The sequence below is a fragment of the Sardina pilchardus genome, chromosome 4 (genome assembly GCF_963854185.1).
Source record: "Sardina pilchardus chromosome 4, fSarPil1.1, whole genome shotgun sequence".
Classification (NCBI taxonomy): Eukaryota; Metazoa; Chordata; class Actinopteri; order Clupeiformes; family Clupeidae; genus Sardina; species Sardina pilchardus.
In genome coordinates, this window is record NC_084997.1 from 3,020,013 (window position 1) to 3,043,652 (window position 23,640).

The 23,640-nt window shown below is 38.4% G+C and overlaps 2 protein-coding genes and 1 long non-coding RNA gene across 6 annotated transcripts in view; 1 reads left to right on the plus strand and 2 right to left on the minus strand.

Moving 5' to 3' along the window:
- The window catches only part of enox1 (ecto-NOX disulfide-thiol exchanger 1), a 90,256-nt gene extending 75,292 nt beyond the window's left edge, over positions 1–14,964 (minus strand). For both annotated transcript variants that reach the window (XM_062533738.1, XM_062533737.1), the window contains exon 1: positions 14,881–14,964. The gene's annotated coding sequence lies outside the window, so the exon portion shown is untranslated. The remainder of the gene's footprint in view (positions 1–14,880) is intronic.
- Positions 10,296–12,668, minus strand: LOC134077721 (uncharacterized). Of its 3 annotated transcripts, XR_009938742.1 has the most exons (5): positions 12,555–12,668; positions 11,540–11,657; positions 11,321–11,455; positions 10,967–11,103; positions 10,296–10,696 (listed from the first exon to the last, which is right to left on the minus strand). It is a non-coding gene; the product is annotated as an uncharacterized LOC134077721 (long non-coding RNA). The 3 variants fall into 3 exon arrangements; XR_009938740.1 differs by lacking the exon at positions 12,555–12,668 and having other exon boundaries at positions 11,321–11,392; positions 11,540–12,145; XR_009938741.1 differs by lacking the exon at positions 12,555–12,668 and having other exon boundaries at positions 11,540–12,145.
- A 4,453-nt stretch (positions 14,965–19,417) lies between the features above and the next one.
- lacc1 (laccase (multicopper oxidoreductase) domain containing 1) lies at positions 19,418–22,441 on the plus strand. Its single transcript, XM_062533739.1, has 5 exons — positions 19,418–20,162; positions 20,376–20,554; positions 20,844–21,009; positions 21,380–21,605; positions 21,966–22,441. The coding sequence occupies exons 1-5, from the start codon at positions 19,613–19,615 to the stop codon at positions 22,147–22,149; spliced, it is 1,305 nt and encodes a 434-aa protein (XP_062389723.1). The 5' UTR covers positions 19,418–19,612; the 3' UTR covers positions 22,150–22,441.
- Positions 22,442–23,640: the final 1,199 nt, after the last annotated feature.

Here is a 23,640-nt window from a genome sequence, read left to right on the forward strand (position 1 = left end):
AATCATCACGTAAAGCCCGCCCTGACAACGTGATTGGCCCGAACAGATCTGTATCTCGAATAGTAGCAGCTGAACGGAGCAGTGCCAGACCGAAGTTCCCTGCAGAAAAAGGATGTAGGCGGGGCTAAACTTCGGTCTGGCATCCAGGCTATATCTGCTCACTACATAAAGAGAAAAACACATCCACAAGAAGCTAATGTGAGGTCTCCAACTCCTAACAACCCCCATCTATCATGCTGCCTGACAAAGCATCTTCAACTAATGAAACCACGGTTTCTGCAAATGCCAATGACTTTCTCCTAGCCGCATAGTTAAATGTGGACATAGGACTTGGCTTTGATCAATTATCCACAGAGAAAGTGGGATCTGCACCTCAGTGCTCTGATATTCGTAAACATTATGTTCCAAGGTTGTACTTATTCTCACAATCGATGACTTACCAGGCCCAGAGATCAATCACTCTCTAATGATACAACCTGAGATGTAAGACATGCTTTTTTTCACCAAGGGCAGGCACACATTATTACCTTTTCCAAGTACTCTCTGATGTGTAATATCAGTGAACAAGCAAACTAGTAATCAAAATGATGTGACATTGTGTGCTTAATCTAGGGATTCACACACTTAAGATACATCAAGCCACTGATCTTACAGAGAATACATTTGCTGAATGAGTTTCATATTGTTTGAGAAAAAACATATTCTATATAGCTCATAAAGCTCAGTTCTTTGCTTTCAATACTGTTAAGACATGGAAAAAAGTGGTTGAGGTTGAAGTCACACTTTTTGCTGAATAGCAGCACAGTAGATCTTTACATCTACTTACATCTTTAATTTTACATAATAATTAATGGTGCAGTGTTTAAATCAGTGGTTAATAGCCTACTATATGTGCTGCAGTGTAGATGTGTAATATGCTTTCATTTCACCATTCAGCTCCAGGGGCGTGAGTGATTATTGCCATCAGCTACACCTAGCCTGCAGTATGCATCAATAGTCAAGAATATTCATATCAGGTAACATAACAGCAAAAAATGAATGAATAAATAAATAAATAAAAATAAAAAATCGTACTTCTATTTTATCTGCTAATGCTAAAGTTCCCTTTTGAACCGATGCTATTATGCATGCAGATGGAATGGACCACATTAAAGGCACTGAGACACTCTAAGCCCACATTTAAATATTAATATCAGAGATCATGACTGCAATTAGAAAAAATCTAAAATGAAAAAAATCTGCTCCTCCATGGGATATTTTCAAACCATGTTTTAGTAGGTCACTGTAGGTCGAATATTTCCTGAAATTACAGTTATTGCACAGTAGTGCCGATACAAAATGTGTCCATGCCCATAACAAGGTGTCAGATAATGTCAAAATATATTTTAGTAGAAAAAACATACATACACACACATAGGCAGATTGTTCTCGCTTTAGACATCACATTATTGTATGTAAAATGCTGCAACAAAATTATTATATAATAGCCATACAGACACTGTTTATACCAGATGTACCATGGTAAGGGATTGTTCTACTGGGGGGGGGGGGGGCCTCCCCCTTCTCCCCCATCAAACTAAAATCCCACAGGACTGGACAGAGATTCTTTCCAATAAAGGGGATAATATAATATGTCACTCTTAGCTACCCAGTGGTTTCAGTGAAATGATGGCCTCCCTTTCTTCTAGATACTATTGTCCTGTTACAGTTTTTTTCTGAATGCTTAAGCGCTAATCGTGATTCTTGTAGCACAATTTCTAAAACTATTAATACGTATAGCAAAACCACTCACTGAGTTTGCCAAACTAAAAGCACAAACACAGCTTTGCACTCAGTTTGCAATTTTGTAACACACACTTTGCAAAACTGTAGGCACAATTCACTGCACAGCACTCCTTTTGCGGAACTTTAAACACAACTCACTGCTTACACTCAATTTCCAAATTTCCAACACACTCCTAGCAAAATTATACACACATTTATTATCATTTACACTGTTTTACCAACTGTATGGCACACGGTCACATCATGAAAACTGTTAGATAATTAGTTCACTTTGCAATCAGCCTAAGCAGTGTAAATAAGGCACAGGTAAGATATCCGTGTGGAGTACAATGGAGGGAGCAGGAAGAGTGAGAATTAGAGGAGGCCTAGGAAGAGGACGTGGAGGTGAAGTAGGAGAAAGAGGAGGAGGAAGAGGACAAGGAGGTGAAGGAGCGAGAGGGAGAGGACGACAAGGACAAGGAGCCCGGTGCCTTGGACAGGAGGACATTGCATGTGATGTATATGAAATTTTGTGGCCGTACCCAGAGAGAAGTCATGATGTAGACAGATTTTTTTTTTTTTTTTGGGTCTCAGTGAAATTACTATTTTGTGTTTTGACTTTATATTTATTTTGATGAGTGTGAACACCAATACTTGAAGTTTGAGTCCCTGTATGTTTACAGAACTATGACAAAAGTATGACCTCAAACTGACATACTGTAGCCTACCTTCTGCACAGAAAAAGCAAAAGCCAGATGTGTCTTGTATTCATACCATCAGTGTGTAGTTGAAAAATTGTGTGCTTAGTAAATGATGGCTTGTGTTTACTGTTTGATACAGAAACACCATTTTTACAAAGGTGTGGAGAGTTAATCAAGCTGTGTTCGCTTTTGCAAGAGAAATACAATGTTAATAATAATAATAATAATAATAATAATAATAATAATAATAATTTGGTGAAAGGTTTTGTTATTTGTGTGTAGAGTTTTGCAAAAATATCCAATAGTTCCAAGAAATGTGCTTAAGCATTCAGAATTTTTTTTAATATAGTTCTGTTTACATTACAGTTTTTCTCAAATGCTAAAACACAAAATCCAATTCTCTAAACCAAATGACCAGTTGTCTAAACACATTTACTAAATCTAGATATAATTTTTCAATACCATAAACACATTTCACATGAAGACACAATTCACAAAACACAATCCTCCGTTCTCATAAATCTAAGCACATTTTTCCTTGCTAAAACACATGTTGCAAAACATATTCTCAAATGAAAGCTCATGTGATGCAAAATGCTTGCCACAGTCAGCAATAACTGAACACAATGAACACATCTGGCGTCATTTATTACACACAACTACTCAAAATTTAAGACACTTGTTGCTAATGTGAACAGTGACTATGGTGTGTGTGTGTGTGTGTGTGTGTGTGTGTGTGTGTGTGTGTGTGTGTGTGTGTGTGTGTGTGTGGTGTAAATGAAGAAAATAAAATACATGTAACTTCACTTCACAGCCTGATCATGTTTTCAAGAGTACTGTACTGTTTAAGAGTACTTGCAGAATTTTCTGTACTCTTCATATGAAACTCACAACTCTAAATGAAGAGCTCTTTTCCAAAACACTATAAATCCATTTTTGAAAACATTACTGTACTGTAATATATCATGTTACTGTATTTACAGTAATTGTGTGTTTCAGGTAATATCAATAAAAATGCAGTTGTTTTGTTTTTATTGAGTAAAGATACATTACTGTAACTACTGTAAACATAACCCATACAGTTTCACTGAGATTACTTGAAAAACAAAATTGAAAAAATATATTTATTAGTAAAATGGTGGATATAGCGTTTTGGAAAATAACTCTTCAAATGCCTAATCCTCTGCAGAGATCTAAGAAGATCCGTTACTGTAGGCTAAAGTTTTTTTTTTTACAGTAAATATGCATTGGCAGTTATGAAACAAAGAACCTTTGTTTTCAATTGTTTTGCTGTAGTGTGTAATGATGTGTATAGTGTTTACATTTTTGAAAGCTTCGAGCTGCTCTTTTGGTGTGAAAGTTTGAGTTTTGAAGTGAGAAGGTGTGGTTGTGCTTATGTAGCTTTAGAAAAGGGTATTGTGTTTAGACATTGAGGAACATGGAGGAAACGTTTGTGAAATGTGTTTTAGCATTTGAGAAAAACTGTACCATCAGGAAGCTTGGGAAACAATATCACCTTAACAAAGTGCATACTAGTGTTTAAAGTTGTCTTGATGTAATTGTTCCACTGACTGTACATGCTGTGTCTGTTATGTGTTTGATAGCCTATTCTTAGCGTGTGTGTGTGTGTGTGTGTGTGTGTGTGTGTGTGTGTGTGTGTGTCTTTATGCTTATCTTTCTGCGTATGTATGACCAGTCTAGAATGTGTCTGAGGGGATGGCACTCTACACAAATGTGGAAACTGACTGATGTTGGATACAGATTTCACACTATTACACTTTAGGAAGGATGAACACTAGGGAGGGGGGATATATTTCAGGCCCTTGAGAGATGGCTGATAAATCATTAATGGAAAAACACTGTTGCAAGAAGAGCTTCTGGAGAGAGACACAGTGTGATTATTCAAGAGATGTCCCTGGTTCTTTAAGACATGTAATGTCTAAACCTTCTAGTATCATGGGTGACTGCACATGTGAAATGGAATGGACAACTGGAATTACAATGTTGATGCAATTTTTGGTGTAATTAAAACGAGGTAATCCAATATAAATACCATAATGCCAAAAACCTTAGCAATGATATCCGCCTGAATTAATTCAATTGTCAAAATCCTTTAAGAGAAATTGCAATTGGAAGAGAAATAAGCTGTTAAATCACCAAGCCGTGGTGGTGAAAATGTATTCCAAACTGCAGGCAAAATCACAAAAGGCAACGATGACGGGCGGGTTCTCTCCCCAGGGTGAGATTTGAGTCTGAAAGCTGAGAACATTACAGAGAGAAACAATAGACTTTCATGCCAAGTGCTGCCTCTCCTTCATGCTTGAAGGTAAGCTAAACGTGTGTGTACATAATGGGACTGTGTTTGATTGGGCAGGGAAATGAGGCAGTCCCTGGTTTCATCATTTTTTTATTTAAAATGTTATGGTCTCTACTTGTTGATACAACACTAGAGATGAACAGAAGTGAAGTGTCATGGACTGCAGGGAATGGAACAGATTTACGGACATCTTTACATCAGACGTCACAACATTTTCTACCTCACCTGATACAATAAATTACAACTTAACTTTGTAAAGTACACAGACGATAAGAAATTCTGTGAACTGTTATCTTGCTCTTGCACAGATGGTCAGCAACAGCAGATCTTTTATTTTTTTGACAGCAGTAAAAAAGCTAAGAGTGGCACTGTGTTCCTTTTACTTTGAAAGTTGGTTATTGCTGGGTTGTGATATTTGCATTTGCAGCACTCATGTCTGGTCATGGCAGCTATCATTAAGTCTAATTACAGTTTTTCTTTATCGCTTTGGCGCATTTCTCAGAGAAATTTCCAAAACTAGGGGCAAGACATGAAACGAGATTTAATAGCATGACCATATAAAAGAGTGGAACCCAAAAGATAGACAATACAAGATTAGAAACATACAGAAAAAAAGAGAAAGAACCTTGACCCTGCATATTAATGCTCCCATTTTGTAAGATGGATACCTGGGCCTTGTTCAGCTCGGCAGCATAGTATTATAGATGTACAATGTTATCCAAATAAAATAGCTCATCCAAAATGTTTAAATGGTATACAAGGGTTGATACAGTATATAACCAGGGCTGATAGACAGGAAATGATCTGTGCCTGAAATGATCAAATACATTCAAAGACAATAGCCTTTCTTAACATTGTACATGGCCGAGCTCAAGCCTGAATTCAGGCACCACCACGCCTGAACTCTATCAGGCCTGTATAACTGTAAAACAACTTTCTAGATGCTATGAAACCTGCCATTGGCATTTTCTTTTGATAATGGAATATTCTGGGGATATTGACATCATAGAGTTTACACATATTTGCTTTTGAGAAAAAAATAAACATTTTGAGGATTTATCTCCTTTGTTTCACCTATTTCTCAGACATAATTGAGCTTAAAGCAATAGTTCGGAATTTTGGACATAGGACCTTATCTCCAACTTAGTCGGGGTGATATAGATCGGTGAAGACCGTTTTCAGTGAATTTCTGCCCTTCCTTGAGTTGCAGCGTTCATCTCGTGCTAACCTAGGTGCCGAGATAACGCAAGTCAACGGTAACATCCAGCCTGCCACAGAAAACACTCCACAGAACACCCGAAACAAATAAATGATAACGTCAGACTATCAATGCACATGCCTGTGTTGATAGAACAATGTTAGAAAATAAAACTAACCTTGCATCGCATTGCAATAGCCTACTTTGTTCCCTGTATGGCAGTGGCGGATTGATATTGAGAAACTAGTCCCTCAAAATGTAATAAATCATTGAGTTGCAAGGTTAGTTTTATTTCTAAAATTATTCTATCAACACGGACACGTATATCGATAGTCTGACGTTTTAATTGACTTGTCTCGGATGTGCGGTGGAGTGAGTAAGACTGTTGTTGATGTCAGACTGATGTTACCGTAGAAATGCTTTAGCTAAGAACCAGCGTTAGCAAAGGGGGACGCTGCAACTGAAGGAAGGGGTTAAACGCGATAAAAAGGGTCTCCACCGACCTATATCACCTCGGTAAAGTTGGAAATTAGGTCCTATGTCCAAAATTCCGAACTATTCCTTTAAACTAACATATGATATATTGCCAAATTTTGTCTGTGAAACATAATGATAGAACAGGAAATATATCAGATTGTAGTTTAGCCTTCAAGGTAATTTACAAGCTGCATCACAACTAAAAGAGCTATTGATTCATGTGAACTGTTGGACTTTGGTTTCTTATATTTGTCAACTGACCTAATTTGTTTGGGATATAATGTCTTCCTCAGTAGTAAGCATTGTGGCTAAATAACGTTTTGAGCCAGCATCTTTAGCATAAATTGGCTAGAGAACTTAATCTACATGGTCTGTTTTCACACAATGACACGCCTTGTATGTCTTCATTTCACTTATAATTATCATGCCTATACAGATGTGCAACAAGAAATAGATCTTGTGGTCCGTTTTTTTTATTTTTATTGATGAACATTTGCAATGCCAGTATGACTACACTTATTATAGCTTAATAATTCATCATACTGAATTAGCATGACTGAATTTGAGTTTGCAATTTACTGTATGTTTTAAAGTCATATATGGTATTGTTTTGCATGTTATTAAGCCTTTCATTGTTATCCTATATTTGCCTACAGGCAATCCAACAGACATAGATAGACAGATATACAGACAGTCGTGAAAACAGACGTGCATATACAGTATATATACACACACACACACACACACACTAAATATATAATATATATATACACACCAATAATTACACAGACATGCTAGTAGTGCTCTCATAGCAATGTGATTTTGTAGGGTCAAATGCTCCCCTCCCCCATGCTTCTCCCTCTTCTCTAAGTCCTTGAGTTGAAGAGGAAGAGACAGGACGAGTCTGTCCTTGAGAATACAGATGGGATGGCATACAGCGGCATGAAGGATACCCCATCAAGTACAGTGGATGAGGTTCTCTATGGAAAATCACATCAAAGCACTCACACTGTTCCTCCTCACTCTTGTAATAACAGGATAGATTAAAGCTAACCTGTCTGTTGTTCTCCAAAGAAGGTGGAGAAAAATCATAAGTATACAGACACGATCTCTCTTAAAACAGAATTTAGTATGAATGCAGACACAACAGACTGGGCTCCCCAAACCTGAGAAAACACTAACCTGTCATCTATTCTCAAAAGGAATGATTCTGAATGAAAGAAGAACTGAATATACATACACATGGTATTTTGTTTTCTTGGGAAACCACATCTTCAAATATTATAACCGGACAACTTCCATTCACCATAATATACAGCAAAATATAGCAAGGGCCATTCAGAGGAATGGAAGTCAGCTACAGAAACATATTCTTCATGGAGGATTAATGGAACATTGTAATTTTTGTCTGTGTTAATGTGTCTGTGTGCTTGTACTGTATGTGTGTTGGCATGTGGATACAGGGTATGTATGAGCATGTATGTGTGGTGGTGACTGGTGATTTGAGTGTACTCAGCAAGCTCTCTGTAGTCAGACTATAGTGAGGTTAAGATGAAGGGGTCTGCTTCTTATCTGTGACAAGCCCGTTTATCGACAACATTTACTAAAGGCCTCCCTAAACACACCTCTAAAGACAAATGAAAACATAATTGAGGTCATGTGGCTCCACTTTGCAAGGGTTTCAGACCAGCTGCCAACACAAGGATTTGTTAATGGACTTAAGCCATTTTGGAGAACATGGGAAATGGAAAAGAATATAGCACTTATAACAGACCCGTGAAGAAATAGTAAGAGTGAGATATATAAGGGGCTGATATAAAGCATAGGTCCTGTATGAAAATGTCATCATAGTCACCAGATATCATAATGAAAGCACACATTCATGTATGGGCTTCACAAATAAAATTCAAATTCAAAGAGTTTATCTCACACTGGTGGCAGTAAATGGGTAAGTAGCCTACCCTTTGCTCAGTACCTTAGTGTCATTGACAATCTGCTGTGAAACCCACTGGCTTGAATATCAGTTGACTACACTAGCTAGCTTTATGTCTTTATTTCTAGAAAAATACATATTTTTTTCGCAGGTGAACCCAACAGTATTTATATAGCCCCCTGAGCTGAAAGGCTAGGGTGTATTGGGAGACATTCTAATGTGAAAATGTACAATCACAGATTCATCTGTGTTGTTGTCGACTGCAACATAGAATACAGATGTCTGTGATGTAGTGGCAGAAATGTCAAGACCAATCACATCATCATCCAGCCTCACCAGTCACATGTTTCAGGCCAAACAAAACTAAGCTTCCACTAGCTTCCACAAATGAAACCCGACCTTTTGAGGGAGCAGAAAAAATATAGAAGCATCATTTCTCAAGATGATTTGTCAAGAAGTTTTGCTTTCTTTCTGCCTAGGCATTGATTGACACACTGTATAGAAATTCAAAATAAAGCATAAAACAGCCTACACATTATTTCGGCAGAGCCTCACAATGAACTGATTGTACATATTTTAGATCGATGGAAAACACAGTTGGATGTCTTTTTTCACTGCTGCTTTTAAGTGTGTGCATGAGAAAAGGATTTCACATTTAAACAGATGAAGTAATGAACTTTGAAATCCATATCCACTTAAATATGATGCTTTACATCAAAATGTCACAGCATTTATCAACATTTTGAAGAACTGTGAAAAAGTTTCCAGGTTGTTTCATTTTTCACTTATTAAAAACTTAAATACAACTGCAAGTCCAGAGGAGGGTCTTGACTGACAATGCACAACTATATGAGTATGAGTTGTATCAAGTATCTCTGTATCTCTGTCAAGGCTGATTTGTGATATATTCACCACCACTACAATAACACTTAAGTGCATTTATGTGTCAAAGCAGGAAAATAAGTCCCAATACAAATAGTGTTTCCCTGTATCGGGATGTTCTTTGTCACTGGTAATATGGCTTGATCATGTGGATTGTCACTGCATTTACGAAGACTGTTTGTTTAAAATTCTTTACATCATCCTTCAGACAAAGATCAACATACATCCACGCTTTCTTTTTTATGCAGGCTTATCTGATTGCAAACACTGCACCATGACTGCCACACAATGACAGTTGGAGTTTCTGAGATGTACAAACACACTGTAAAAAATTTACTGTAAAATTTACAGTAACTTACTGGCAACAATTGGCCAGTAAGTTACTGTGAATACCTTTTACAGTAAAGGTACTGTATTTCCATTTACAGTATTTATATATTCACTGTAAAATGAAAAACAATTAAATACTGTGATTTCAGTCGTATTTACAGTAACTTACTGGCCAATTGTTGCCAGTAAGTTACTGTGAAAACCTTTTACAGTAAAGGTGCTGTATTTCCATTTACAGTAACTTACTGGCCAATTGTTGCCAGTAAGTTACTGTGAATACCTTTTACAGTTAAGGCACTGTATTTCCATTTACAGTAACTTACTGGCCAATTGTTGCCAGTAAGTTACTGTGAAAACCTTTTACAGTAAAGGTGCTGTATTTCCATTTACGGAAACTTACTGGCCAATTGTTGCCAGTAAGTTACTGTGAATACTTTTTACAGTAAAGGTACCGCATTTTCATTTACAGTATTTTATGTATTCGCTGTAAAGTGAAAAACAATTGATTTTAAATTAAGATTTTTTTTTTAGTTGTATTTACAGTATTGGTTGTTTCCCTGTAAAAGCTAGGTCAGTTAAATACTGTGAATTCAATTGAACTTACATGAGCAATCATTAATAGAATAACTCATATTCCAAAATATTTCAGTTAACTGCAGACAATAAAACAATTTTAACTTTTGTTTTATTTAAGACATTTCAAATGTATGACTGAAGTGGATGTTGACAGACAACAGTAGACATGGTTTGAACACAACCACAACCTTATCTGATTTGACACAGATAAGGGGGTTAAAAGCGCAGTGTGTGTAAGTGCAGTATGGCAACTGGCAAGTCTATGTAATGTAGTATAAGGAGTTGTGTGTGTACAGGATGCGGAGTAAAGAAACTCATCCCCAGTCTGTTTTGTGGGTGTTCCCTCCACGTGGGAACAGAGACGTCTGCTTGACCTCAGTGGTTTAAACAGTCCGTGGTCAGAGCGTGAAATGTCTTTTGAAATACTTTTGGGCCGTTGTTGTACTCTTCTGGTATAGGTATCCTGCAGGGTAGGGAGAGGTGCTCTGATGGTACCTTTCACAGTAAATGTCAAGTGTCTGAAAAAGAGAAAGAAAGCATACATTACAATTGACCCCGTTCATGAATATACAGTAATTAATGCAAACTACTCCGGTTGTGTGACAAATAAAAGCAAACCCACACTAGTCAGGTGCAATAGATAGAAGCAATGCAGATGTGTACAATACACCACCATAGCAAAGTTTGGGAGTTCACTTTGATATGTCCAGTGTTTTTTTTTTTGGAAAGGGGACATTTCGAAGTGACCCTACACTTCTGAACATTAGTATGTCTATGTGATATCATACCTAATCTCATAATTGCCTGCGGCAACTCTGCCTTCATGCGAACACCACTTTTTCTGATGCCTAACATACTGTAGGCCATCTCCCATCTGACTTGCAATAGCAGCCTCTGGCTCCAGGCTGGGACTTCTGGATGGCTTCTAAAAAGAATAAACAGCAATTGCCATATAATTTGTTAATAAACAGCAATTGCCATACAAAACAAATCATAGCTTTAAAAAATAAGCAAGGCAATCAGATGTAGAAATAGAAATGATAATTACCTTGCCATGAGGCACCCTTGCCACCCTTGTCACCATCTATGTTACTTCTTGATATCAGTTTATTTATGAACATAAATAAAACACAAACACTTACACCATGTTGAGGCCAGCAGCCATGGCTAACAGACATCATCAGGTAGTGCCATCAGGGTAGACCGACTTCGCCCTGGACAGTTGTTGACAGTTGAGCCCACAAAGTCATAACAGACACATGAAAGGAGGGGATAAACTAAACAGTTACAGACACAAATACAGTACATGCACACATATTAAATGCTATATGAGTGTGTCTCTATTTGGTGAGTGAACTCACTTGCAGGCTTGGAACTTCTTCCTTATGGAAGTGACACACATTTGGAACATTCCAAAATGCACACAGCCTAAGTGTCTCTGACACAGCGTTCTCAGGGCAGCAGTCCTCACACCACCTACTAACAGAGGGAACAGAAAGAGGCTTACATTAATTAATACATTGCAAAACACACAGAACATGAAAAGACCATCACTGAAGCACTACTACACTCACATGCATCTTAAATAAACACATGCCTCAATTTAAGTCACCAAACATTGGGCAAATAAAGGCTATAAAATGAATACCATTTAGCCAAACACTACCCTTCACAAACTAAAGATCCCTTTACTTATCGGCATGATATTTCTGGTAATTGAAATTCCCCAAATGCTCCCCTTTCACATCCACTATATGACGGATCTATGAGCATGACTATGCAAAACTACAGTTCCTAAATTAGGGGTGAGATAACTTACACATCAGCCTACTTCATTAATTTGTTTTACTGGTCCTCTTTCCAGTTATAGCAACACTACATATTATGCATCAACACTACATGTATTAAGTTTAATGTTAACTACCCATGCCCCATGGAGTTCGCAAAGTAATGTTACTAACTAGCTGCTAACGTTAACAACTTTCACCTGTGTCTGTCTGTTAGCTAACTTCAGCCTTCAGCCTGCATGGTAACAGCCACTTTAAGCTAAGCTACTTGCGTCTGATATTTCATTCAAACTAAAACTCTACATTCATAACGACATGTCAGACTGAATTATTGCTAGATATGATATTGACTATCATTCGAAAAATCCCACATGATGGTTAAGTTAGTTACTGGAAAAGTTAACATTAACAGCTAACATCGCTAACGCTAGCGACGTTAGCAGCTAGCTTGCTAGTTCTAGCTATCGATATGTGCTATGCTGATTCTAACATGACAATAATGGCTTTGGTTAACATTTCATTGTGAAAACAATACATTTCTAATAAATTCCCGTTTTCAATTGGCATACAAAAGTACTGTAATTCTTACCTTGAATATGATGTTTGTACAGAGTTGAAAATTGCAGTCAGATTCATGATTGAAAAGTGACGGTTGAAGTGAAGTCACTCTGGCTGGAGTTGAAAAGTCAGGGGTGGGGGATGGGAATTACTGCGTGTGCGCATGCGCTTATCAAGAGGCGATAGCAGCAGTTAAAAACAATCGTGGAAAATTATTAGGCTGAAATGTGTTATGCTTGCTCAATAGTGTGATCAAAGCCTTAATTCTTGACATCAAATTGACTTTCTCAACCGTCTCTGGTATGTCATTATGAGTTAAAAGAAAGATAAGATTAAAAAGGGAAAACACAGTAGGCTAGTTTACTTAACTATTTACAGTAGCCTAGGCTACTATTGTGATTTGTTTACAGTAGTGTTTTGACTACTGTAATTTCTATGGTAACACTTACTACTGTAATTGTAGTTTACAGTAGAGGTACCGCATTTCCATTTACAGTATTTTATGTATTCACTGTGAAATGAAAACCAATTAAATACTGTGATTTCAGTAGTTTTACAGTAACTTACTGCCCAATTGTTGCCAGCAAGTTACTGTGAATACTTTTTACAGTAAAGGTACCGCATTTCCATTTACAGTATTTTATGCATTCACTGTAAAATGAAAACCAATTAAATACTGTGATTTCAGTTGTATTTACAGTAACTTACTGGCCAATTGTTGAAAAGAAAAAATACAGTAGTTTACTTTACTATTTACAGTACTATAGTGGCTATACTGTGTTTGTTTTACAGTAGTGCTTTGACTACTGTAATGTCTACAGTAACACTTGGACTACTGTAATTGTAGGGGCGTTACTGTAAATTTTACAACATTCTACTGTAAAAAGCATATACAGTAGTGCTACTGTGAAATTTCCTGTAAATAACTGTGAATTTCACAGCCATTTTTTACAGTGCACACAATTTTTTTTTTATATTAGTAGCATACCTTAAAAATAGTTATAGGCTATAATTAGGCTAACTGTTAGGCCTAATGACCAGTCATTGCCACAAAATGGCTTACATTGCAATAATGTAGCCTAATTTCGCTTTGGACAAAGGCGTTCGCTTTGGACAAAGGCGTCTGCTAAATAACCATAACCATAACCATAATTTGGCTAATACCAAATTTGGGTGACTTCTGTGTGAATTTCAATTAGGCTAAGTCTCACAGACAGACATGGAACAACAACTTATGGCAACATAATGTCAATCACATGAGAAACAAACTGTTTGACAATTTGATAGTCTAAGAAAAACAGGACACCAAATTCCAGGTGGTTGAGTTGAGCAACATTCTGGTATTTGTGGGACACAGATCCTCCTGCCATTCTAACACAACATGTCCTCTCTCCATGGTGCTGAAGTGGTTACCCAGGTGATGTTACATCAGAAGCAGGGAAACAGTTTTGCCTTAATCGATTAGAACTAGCCTAATGCAGAGTTATTTTTGGCCTCTGTTCAGGATATTTCCCAAGAACATCAAATAAAACGGACCATTCACATGAGTCACAAAGCAGTATTGGTTTTTGCTAAGGACTGAAGTAACGTCTGTTGCCTGCATCGATGGAAATTGCTGTGACGTATAGGCCATTGGTCTACGAAAATATCCTTTGTCTTGATGAATTCTCAAGCACTGACAAAGTAAAAAAAATCATGAATTTCATATCCTAGCCGTCACAACCCTCATCTTGGTTGTTAACAGAAATCCATTCAGTCATTGCATTACACTGGATGGCAGACCACGTTTGGCAGAAACATTCTACAGCCTAGACAGAAGATGTGTTCTTTATTAACAGCTCATTAATTTGATTATTTTAAGTTAAGGCTTTACATACTTTCACGCTCTAAAATAAACAAGACAGAAAAAGGGACGGTGAGAAACGAAATGCACAACTGCAAACTCCAAAAAGTGAAATGAATGCATGCAATGAATGCAAGCGTAATCGCCATGCAGCCAAGCTCACACTTCTTTTTGTTACGCCAATATTGCCAATTGCCTGTAGTCTACTTCCATTGCGAATCCCACTACTTCAGTGTACCATATTGGGCATTCAACATGTTAGGCAGTCATTTTGCAACGTGTACGGGAGCAAAACGTCTGTTTATCTCACACAATATGCGAGCTAGTGCGCTGTCATTGCAAAGTTGTACAGGCTACAGAACAACAGGGGAGGTTGCTTATATGCATTGCAATGTAAAATGTCCAGGTCAGTCTCTTCCAAGCCTCCAAATTTAGTGTAACCCTGTATCCAGGCATCAAATCAATCAGCAGCTTCACAACACACAAATTCAAACAAAAAAAATCTGTTTCTTACCGTTTTGCCGAAAGAAGTTATGCACATCGAACAAACGATTCGTGACCGTTATTCCTTATCCAGCGACACACAACCGTGCACTGATGCTGCCTATCTTCCATGCACAGTCGATTCTATTTCCTCTTGCATAGAGTCGGTGTGACAGACTCAGGCGCGCGACACGGATCAAGCGTGCACGATCAACATCCTCTTCCTTTTTGCAAACCTGAGCGTCAAGTGAAAATGTTGAAAACCGTGTTCATTGCATTAGTAATGAGCTGTCTATTTCAAATGTTACTGTTGGTTAATGTGACGGGAAACCAACATTTAGACAGCTAAAATGGAATGCAGATCATTAAAAAAAATATTTGAAACTTCTGCCTGCCTCTTTCGGTAATAGGTAGCCTAGTGATTTCTGGAGCAGTCATCAGTTTTCTCTTTATCAATGTTAATCACTCCTTACACGGATGGACGCAGAAAAAGAGAGGTTAGGCCTACTTGTATTACTTTGGAGTTGCTTTATTATGCTTTTGAGATCATGTGTGTTTTATGTGCTAGCGCATGTTTCGTGAATACAGCACTGCCTTAAGAGCCTACAGTAGGCTGTTTGAGGAAAATACCCATAGCAAAGGCTTCAGCCTAGTTACCACTGCATAGTTCCGTTACTCCCCCTGGTGGTCACAATTATTCCCATCATTTGAAATGATAATGCATCATCTATGATCTTCTACACTATTTCATCACACAGTTCTATTCACCATCTTGAACGCTTTGCTCCTCCAAGAAGCTTTGTAATTCCTCAGAAGGAAGAAATCACAGAGTGATACCCAATTGATTCATTGAACATCTTTCTGATTATATTATTTGTTTGAGGCAAGGTACATATAAAACAGCATAGACTAATCATAGCTTTGGTATTTGTTTTTGTTGTTACTACTGTAGCAACATTTCATGTTTTATTTCTCTCTGCTTATAACTTAACTTTCTCTCTGGTGTTTTCCAAATTTTTTATGTTTGGCGGGTGACATATTTCTGGCTATTGCATACTGTTCCTTAACCACTACAGTGCTACCATCCCCACCAACACCACAGTTTTTATTCCAATGTCTAGAATTCTCATAAGGGTTTGCTGATGAGACCACTATTATGTCCCTGGTTATCAACAATGATGAGACCGCAAACAGAAAGCAGGTTAGGCTTCTTAGACAACAATTTTTCTCTACTAACATCTTTTGTTTTATGTACAGTATGTTTCTTGTTTGTCTGATTGTTTGTTATACAGCACTTTGGTCAACTGTTGTTGTTTTTTAAATGTGCTATACATAAAATGACATTGACGTACATCAGAGGTGGGAACACTGGAGAGTCAGCAGTTTTAAAGGGATAGTCCACCATTTGGGGAATTAACAACTGATTATCCCTTTCTCCAGTTCATCCAGCCATTCTCTGAGTCTGGCGATACCAATCTTAGCTCCAGCCTAGCATAGATCATTGAATCCGATTAGACCATTAGCATTTTGCCTACTAGCATCACGTTTCAGATTTCCGGTAATTTTCCTATTTAAAACTTATCTCCTCTCAAGTTAGAAAATGTAATAAGACCAATGGAAAATGAAACATAACGATTTTCTACTCTGCTGGAAAAAAAACCCAGCAAGAAACCAGCTTATGCTGGTAGCTGGTTTTAACTGGTGTTTGCTGGTTTTCTTCCAGCTATTGCTGGTCTTTGCTGGTGTAGCTGGTTAGGCCACCAGCTAGACATGCTGGCGTGACCATCTGAGGAAGCTGGTTGTGCTGCCATGACCAGCCTGTCGTGTGGGATACAGCCGGTTTAAGATGATCATGCTGGTGACCAGCCTGCCAAGCTTGACAGATGGTCAAGCTGGTTTTCTAGAATGACCAACATAAACTGGCATAGCCAGTAAAAACCAGTAATGTAGACCAGCCAACTAAAATGACCACCTTGAGGTGGTACGACCAGCTGAAGGTATGTTTTCCCAAGAGTTTTGCTGGTCTAGCTGGTCAACCATCATAGGTAAGACAAGCTGGTTAACAAGCTGGTCAACCAGCAAACCACCCCATGCTCATTGTGCTCAATGCAAATCAAACAGGCTAATAGGATTACTGGAAAAGCACCATGCCAATCTCTAGCTATAGTGAATGGTATGTGATGATGTGTGGCTATATTAATTCCAAAGGCCAAGGGAACTTTATCAGGATGCATGATATCCTGGATCCATGAAATAGCTGGCCTTTAAAAATAAAAACATATAAAAAAAATCTTCCTGCTCCTATGGGAATTTAATGTAACATAGGGGTCAAATACTTATGCCCCCTAGCATTTAAGGAAGAACATTTATTTATTTACGATACATTCTTCAATCATAAAGAAAATTGGTGAAAATGACACAAAAATACAAACACATCTTTTTTTATCCTTATTATTGTCATGACCAATTGTTTTGGAGACTTCACATTTTTAGACAACATTAACAATGGATTATATTTCTAGAGAAAATACTCATTTGTGGCAGGTGTGTCCCAAGAAAAGAGTTTTGAGACCCTCAATATCACTTTTTTTTGCATGTTTTTTTCAGAAACTAGGGACTTCTGTACAACCAATGAGACTGTGGTACAAACATTTAATCATTGAATCTTACTGAGAACATGCTTGTCTTCCATTCTATAAAGTTTAGTCAGGCTAGGAATGATAGCTATGAAACATGGCCTCCAAGATAAGGTCATTTAGAGAGTGTAAAAAGGCAAGGGCAAAAAGACAATGAAAACAATAGAATTGAACAAAAATATTTTATAGATTTTAGTTATGGAACCTAAATATTGTGTAGACAAACTTTGAAGAAAATCCGAGTCGGTGCTGCAACCATTTTCCTTGATTTTGTCTGATTTCACACGGAATGACTCAAAAAATAAAATAGTAGCCTAGCCTCTGTCTGCTCTTACAGTGTCATTTGGTAGGGACCATGATCAAATATCCTAAAGTGTAACTGCATCCCATAACTCCACACACTTCACATTTCTGAAAAAGGCTTTCATAATGGGCGGGACGATCTGAAATTTGGAAGGGAGTGCAGCACTGCTGCAGCCAAACAACCATGGTGATTTCGTGTCAATCTGCGAATCAGTGCTGCAGACATGGCTTATCACAGGTAGGCTAATCAGGGCAGCAGGTGTTGGGACGTTTCATTCCTAATTTGTAACGACCCGGAGGGTGCTTCTCAAAGTCAAGGATTGCTCCTTCCAAGCCACTTTTTCAAGGACGTTACGTCATCAAATCTCGTCAAGCACTGTTCCAAAGTCAAGGATGCTTTCAAATTCTAGCGAGTACTGAGTCCTTCGTTCTGAGAATTTCGGAGAATTTTGGAGGATGCATCGATGGATCCTCGGAGTGAAGAAATAACCCACAATCCTTTGCGTATGAACAATTAGAAATTTTCTGACGGTGCGGTTTAAAAAAAAAAGAGAGAGAGGGAGATGGAAAGTAGATGCAAAGAAGCAGTGCGTGTTAATGTAGGCTAAATATGATTTATCAAGTGTTTTGTTAATGCCATTGTATATTTGCTCAGGCATTTATCAAGTTATTGTGCATATTCATCATAAATGCATATGTCAATGTGCATGAACAAGTTGTGATAGACTTGTTATTAATTTATCTCAGAATTTCGCCCAATACGAACTTTGTAGAAGTTTAACATTACCGTTGCTGTTGCCAATTACCGGTATAACTTTCCATTGCCACTAACATAATTATGAACTACGGATTGTGATTATGTGAAGACCAAGTCGAAAGTGGAAATACTGTAGGCTACACCAAAAAGTTTATTTAGAGAAAAGTGCAGCTGCAGTTGTCGGAACTCCTGTAAAAGCAGCACAATTTCCACGGTTCTAATTAAGCGCGCAGCCGGAACCGTGCACAATTGACGTGCACTTCCACACTCGCTAGGCTGTTCCATTGCATGTGATCTTGACGGCTGGAGGGGGTACTGGGAAGGTGTGTAGCCTTGTCTCTCTAGCACTCGACTTGAAAGAAAGCATTCTATCAAGGACGAGCTCTTGACTTAGAGAAATACCCGGTGACGTCTCTCCAGAGAAGTGCAAGACTAGCCTACGTCAGCATTCCAATAGCATTTTGGACCAAAATGCCATGGCATGTTTCAACCTGTAGAGGGCGCGGAGAGCTATAGGCTATCTCCAATACAAAATCATAAGAAATGCTTTTCTCGGGAAACACGATTTTTGTCAATATCAACCCTGGTAATAGTGTAGTTCACCACTTATGAGTAATTTCAATTTATCAACAGCTCAAAAAACACATTTTAGGATGCAGTTACACTTTAATATCAGATTTGAAATTATAGGAGATTAGGCTATTGAATAGCCTCTCTAATCTTTTTTTCCCCCTTCATTAATCGCTCATAACCACGTAACTGCACACTGGACCTGGAGTATAACGATAAGATGTTTTGAAACAGCCTTTCCATAAGCGTTGTTTGTCTCATCTGGAGTTTCCACTGCAGAACACAGCGGCATAGGCTACGACGTCATTCAGGAAGTTTCAATCTTGCCCTCTGCACTGGAGTTCTTCCGCCAGACTTAGCCTACAGTTGTGGTTGAGGAAACTGCATAAAATAGCTGTTTTAAATCAGTCTGATCACTCAGGTAGAGCGATGCAATCTATTAACGCGTGAATAGCATGCTCCTCCGCCTTCGGATAAGTGCATAGTGAAAGTAGGCTATGATATCCGAACGAATGGCTAAAGCTGTTGTCGTGGATCTTGGCAGCGTCCCTTGTTCAGAGTACAGCAAGGCTTGTTTTGAAGCATTAACAGGAAAGATCTCAATGTATTTTGGTCAGGCTGATGAAATGCATGAACCTGTTTACCTCATTGGTTATCTGCAGCAGAGCTCAAGTGCTGTACTACCTGAGACATTTGTCAGCTTAAGGAAACAGATTCGTGTCTTACGGGACAGCGCCGTTTCTGCTGCGCTGTACACAATCAAGCGAGAATTGGATAGCCTGGATTTTACCAATATTTTGGTAATTACGTCTCCTAGTCGGATGATTATCCTGCAGAAATACCAAGAACTTCTCTTCACACCTGTGTACCTCTTTGAATATATAACCGTGTTGGAAGATCCGAGCACTTTCGATAGTGCTAGGCGTAGTAGGCCTACAAACCTTAACTCTAGAGATATCACAGACGTGACAGAAGAAGTGAGTACATTTCTTCGACAGCTCCCAGGCATTGGTGAAATAACGGTCCTTGACTCCTCCCTGGTACCTGGTGAGTTATGATCATTATTTTATTATAATAATTATTTAATTTGGGAAGAAGTTCAACATTTGGTCTTGTTTCGGACAAGATCACAGTCACACACCATAATAATATTGCCATAGATCAACCACCCTGAAAAAGAAGAAGACAAATCTGATTTATTTATGAAGATAGTTTCATATGATCTGTTAAGATTGTTTTTAAGTCCTCTCTGTCCTCTAGACTGCTTCTCCCATGGTTTCAGTACTAGGATGGGAGGCATCTCCTACATTAGCACTCTAAGCTCACTCAACCTCTTCAGCAGCTCCAAGCGCAGAGACCCCAAAGCGGTTGTGATTGAAAACATCAGGCGTCTTGGACTTCAAATGGGCTTTCAGCCTCACCAGTTCCACCTGGTAAAGGTGAGAGGGTTCATTTGCCCTCAGTTGCAGCGAGATGTTTGCCCAGAAAATAGTAGCCTACATGTAATGGCCTAATATTTTAAGAGCAAGAGCCATCGTTCACCTTGCTGCTGATTTATTCTGTCAGTTCTAATCCTTAGAATATCTGATATCTGAGGTATAATATTATATAATAAGTGTTGTGTACCTCCTTTATTTAAATCAGTCCATGTTAGTGAAACAGACCTAACCAGAAGTCGATGAACCAGAAGTAACAATTATATGTGTACAACCTAATGATTTCTTCTAGACAAATCATGCCAGTGATGTGTGGGTGATGGGAGAGGAAGCACCTGAGAGCTATGATGGAATTGTTACCGATCAAGTCAACGTTGTCATAGCAGCACCAGGTGCTGACTGCATGCCGATACTCTTCTCTGACCCTGTAGCAAAAGTTATTGGAGTGGCTCATGCAGGTGACTGTTTCAAAACGTTTTACTCACTCTTTGTTGAAGTTACCAAGAATAGTAGAGTTCAGAGTCTGGTTAATTGGGAAGTACATCATTTTCATAAGGAAATGGGCATCACAAGGATTTGTACGCAGTTTTCTGCATTTGGTTATTGGATTGATTTTGACACCCAAAGTCTCTCATGTTGATACAGTATTTTTCTTCAGTAGATTAAGTTAATTATTTTTTGCAGTCACTAAGCCTTGACAAATAATTGTGGTATGACTTAACCATCAGTTTCTTTTACACTTTAAGGCAAAAGTTAATATTTGATTCAACAATATTTGCATAATCCATTTTTTTCTGTTTTTTGGTATGCTCTCCTCCATCAATGAAGGCTGGAAGGGTACGCTAATGGGGATTGCAAAGGCAACAGTGAATGCCATGGTGTCACGATTTGGCAGTAAGACAGAAAATGTTGTAGCTGTGATTGGTCCATCTGTTGGTTCCTGCTGCTTCAAGCTTGACAAGGAGTCAGCCAAACAATTCCATTCCATTCACCCAGATTGTGTCAGGATAGATGGGACGTCAAAGCCCTTCATTAATATCAGGCTGGCTACAAGGTAAACCACAAATGAACATGTTTATCTGACGCTTACTTACAGGTCACGAAGACAAATTTCTCCTTATAAAGCCCCCACTCCCCACTGTCCATGCAGTCATTCCTTAAGAAGAGAGTCTGTTTTAATTATTCATAATTTACATTGACAATATTAACAAAAGAAATAGGGTGGTGTGAATCCCAATCACAATACATTTGAATTCCAATCATTTGAATTAGATTTTTAGAAATAGGAAAATAAATAGATAAATATAAACAACATACATCAGACCTACCCTGAGTTAGGTTCATTTATTTGTTGAATGAGAAAGTCTATTTTTAAAATAAAAAAATAATTTTGGAAATGTACTTTAACTTTCAGAGTTCTGCTGGAGCAAGGGGGGCTCCTCTCTGAGCATATTCATGATGACACTGTTACAGACATTCCAAGTGTCACACTTTGCACCTCTTGCCACTCAGATATGTTTTTCTCTCATGTTCGAGATGGGAACAACTTTGGCACGCAAATCGGCTTCCTTTGGATAAAAGAAAGGGGGGAAATATAGCAATGTTTTTAGTGTTGATATAACAATGTTTTGGCCAAGTGATATGTAAATTACACCCAGTTACTCATGGTACTCTTGTATAGTCTTGTATGTCCCTACATTTGGAGCCATAACAAGAACCCCTCATGCATGCCATGTGGTGACGATTTTACTTTTGCCCATAACGTGTGAATTTGTTTTACATCATGGTTGCAAGTTTTGTGGTGAAGTGGTAGCGGTAACGGGAAGTATAGCCTAGATCTGAAGTGGACTCTGAAGTGAATTTAAATAAACCAATCACATACAACCCCAAGTTCAATTCTGATCTGTTTATATGCCAGTTCCTGGAGCATTCCGAGTTCTTTTCACTGGAACTAAGAGGCCAAGCCCAGCTCAGGGATGGCCCATTCCTGTTCCATCAGGGGACTAACCATTGGTCCGACATCCCATTAGTCCGACATCCCATTCGTCCGAAAATGAACCATTCAATAGAGATCCCATTAGTCCGACATCTCATTAGTCCGAAAAAAAGAGAACCATTGGTCCGACGTCCCATTAGTCCGACCATACACATAGAGATGCATGGATGACTTGAAATTGAAAGATGCAAAATTAGCGGAAGAGAGGAGACGTCTTTTTTTGCAGCATCGTGTGTCTAACAACAGGTGGAAATGTGCTAGCCTGTTGTAACAATCAACCTTTTACCTTCGGCTGTGTTAATTAAACGCACAAGGTTTTTTTTAATGACTAAATATGAAACAAATCATTCTGAGAATGAAGAAGGCTACAACGTAGGCTAGACACATCTGAGTGCATCTCTTGATTATAACAATGAAACAATGTCGCTTTCTTCGGTTTAACAGTAAAGGAAGACACACACCAAACAATAACCCAGGTCGTGCACAGCGGCGCTTTATATTCACACACAATTAAATGTCCCAAACAATCCCAAGTGTTGCAATTCCCCCTCTCAGTCATTCAGTCCCGAAAATAAACCTAAAAGTCTAAACTAAAGAAAGATGTCTTGTATTTTGCCAGGCGCACAAGTATTTTGTCACGCGCACTAGAGTCAATAATCCAATCCAGGAGGACACGAAAGGGCCGCTGCCGACAAAACGTCCTGCGATGTAGCAAACAAAAAATATAATGCTCAGAAAAAAAGGGAAAATGCGATTGCTGTTTCTCTGCTAGACCAATCAATATGAAAACACAAAAAAGCAATCGATCTCACCAAATCTGGTGAATGCACCAGCAGTCCGCGAAGGCTTTTTCTCTTCGTGCGTCCTCTGTTTGGTAATGCACCGGTCCAAACTGCGCACAGCGTCTAACTATGTGAAAATACGTTTACTCTGTAGCCTAGTCTTTTATTGTTGTTAGTTTCAAACTCGCAGGAAAACATTTAAAAACACTCGTTGCCGCAGCACTGAGTAGGCTAGGCCTACTGGCGCCACAGATTCAAAATCTCACACACGCACTTGCTACCCTCTTCAGACCGCCCCCAATAGGCTACTG

Excerpts from the sequence above, each read along its gene's own strand:
- lacc1 (XM_062533739.1), top strand. The coding sequence starts at position 19,613 with ATGATATCCGAACGAATGGCTAAAGCTGTTGTCGTGGATCTTGGCAGC. Across the intron at positions 20,163-20,375 it reads TGACTCCTCCCTGGTACCTG|ACTGCTTCTCCCATGGTTTC; the intron begins GTGAGTTATGAT and ends TCTGTCCTCTAG. Across the intron at positions 21,606-21,965 it reads AATATCAGGCTGGCTACAAG|AGTTCTGCTGGAGCAAGGGG; the intron begins GTAAACCACAAA and ends TTTAACTTTCAG.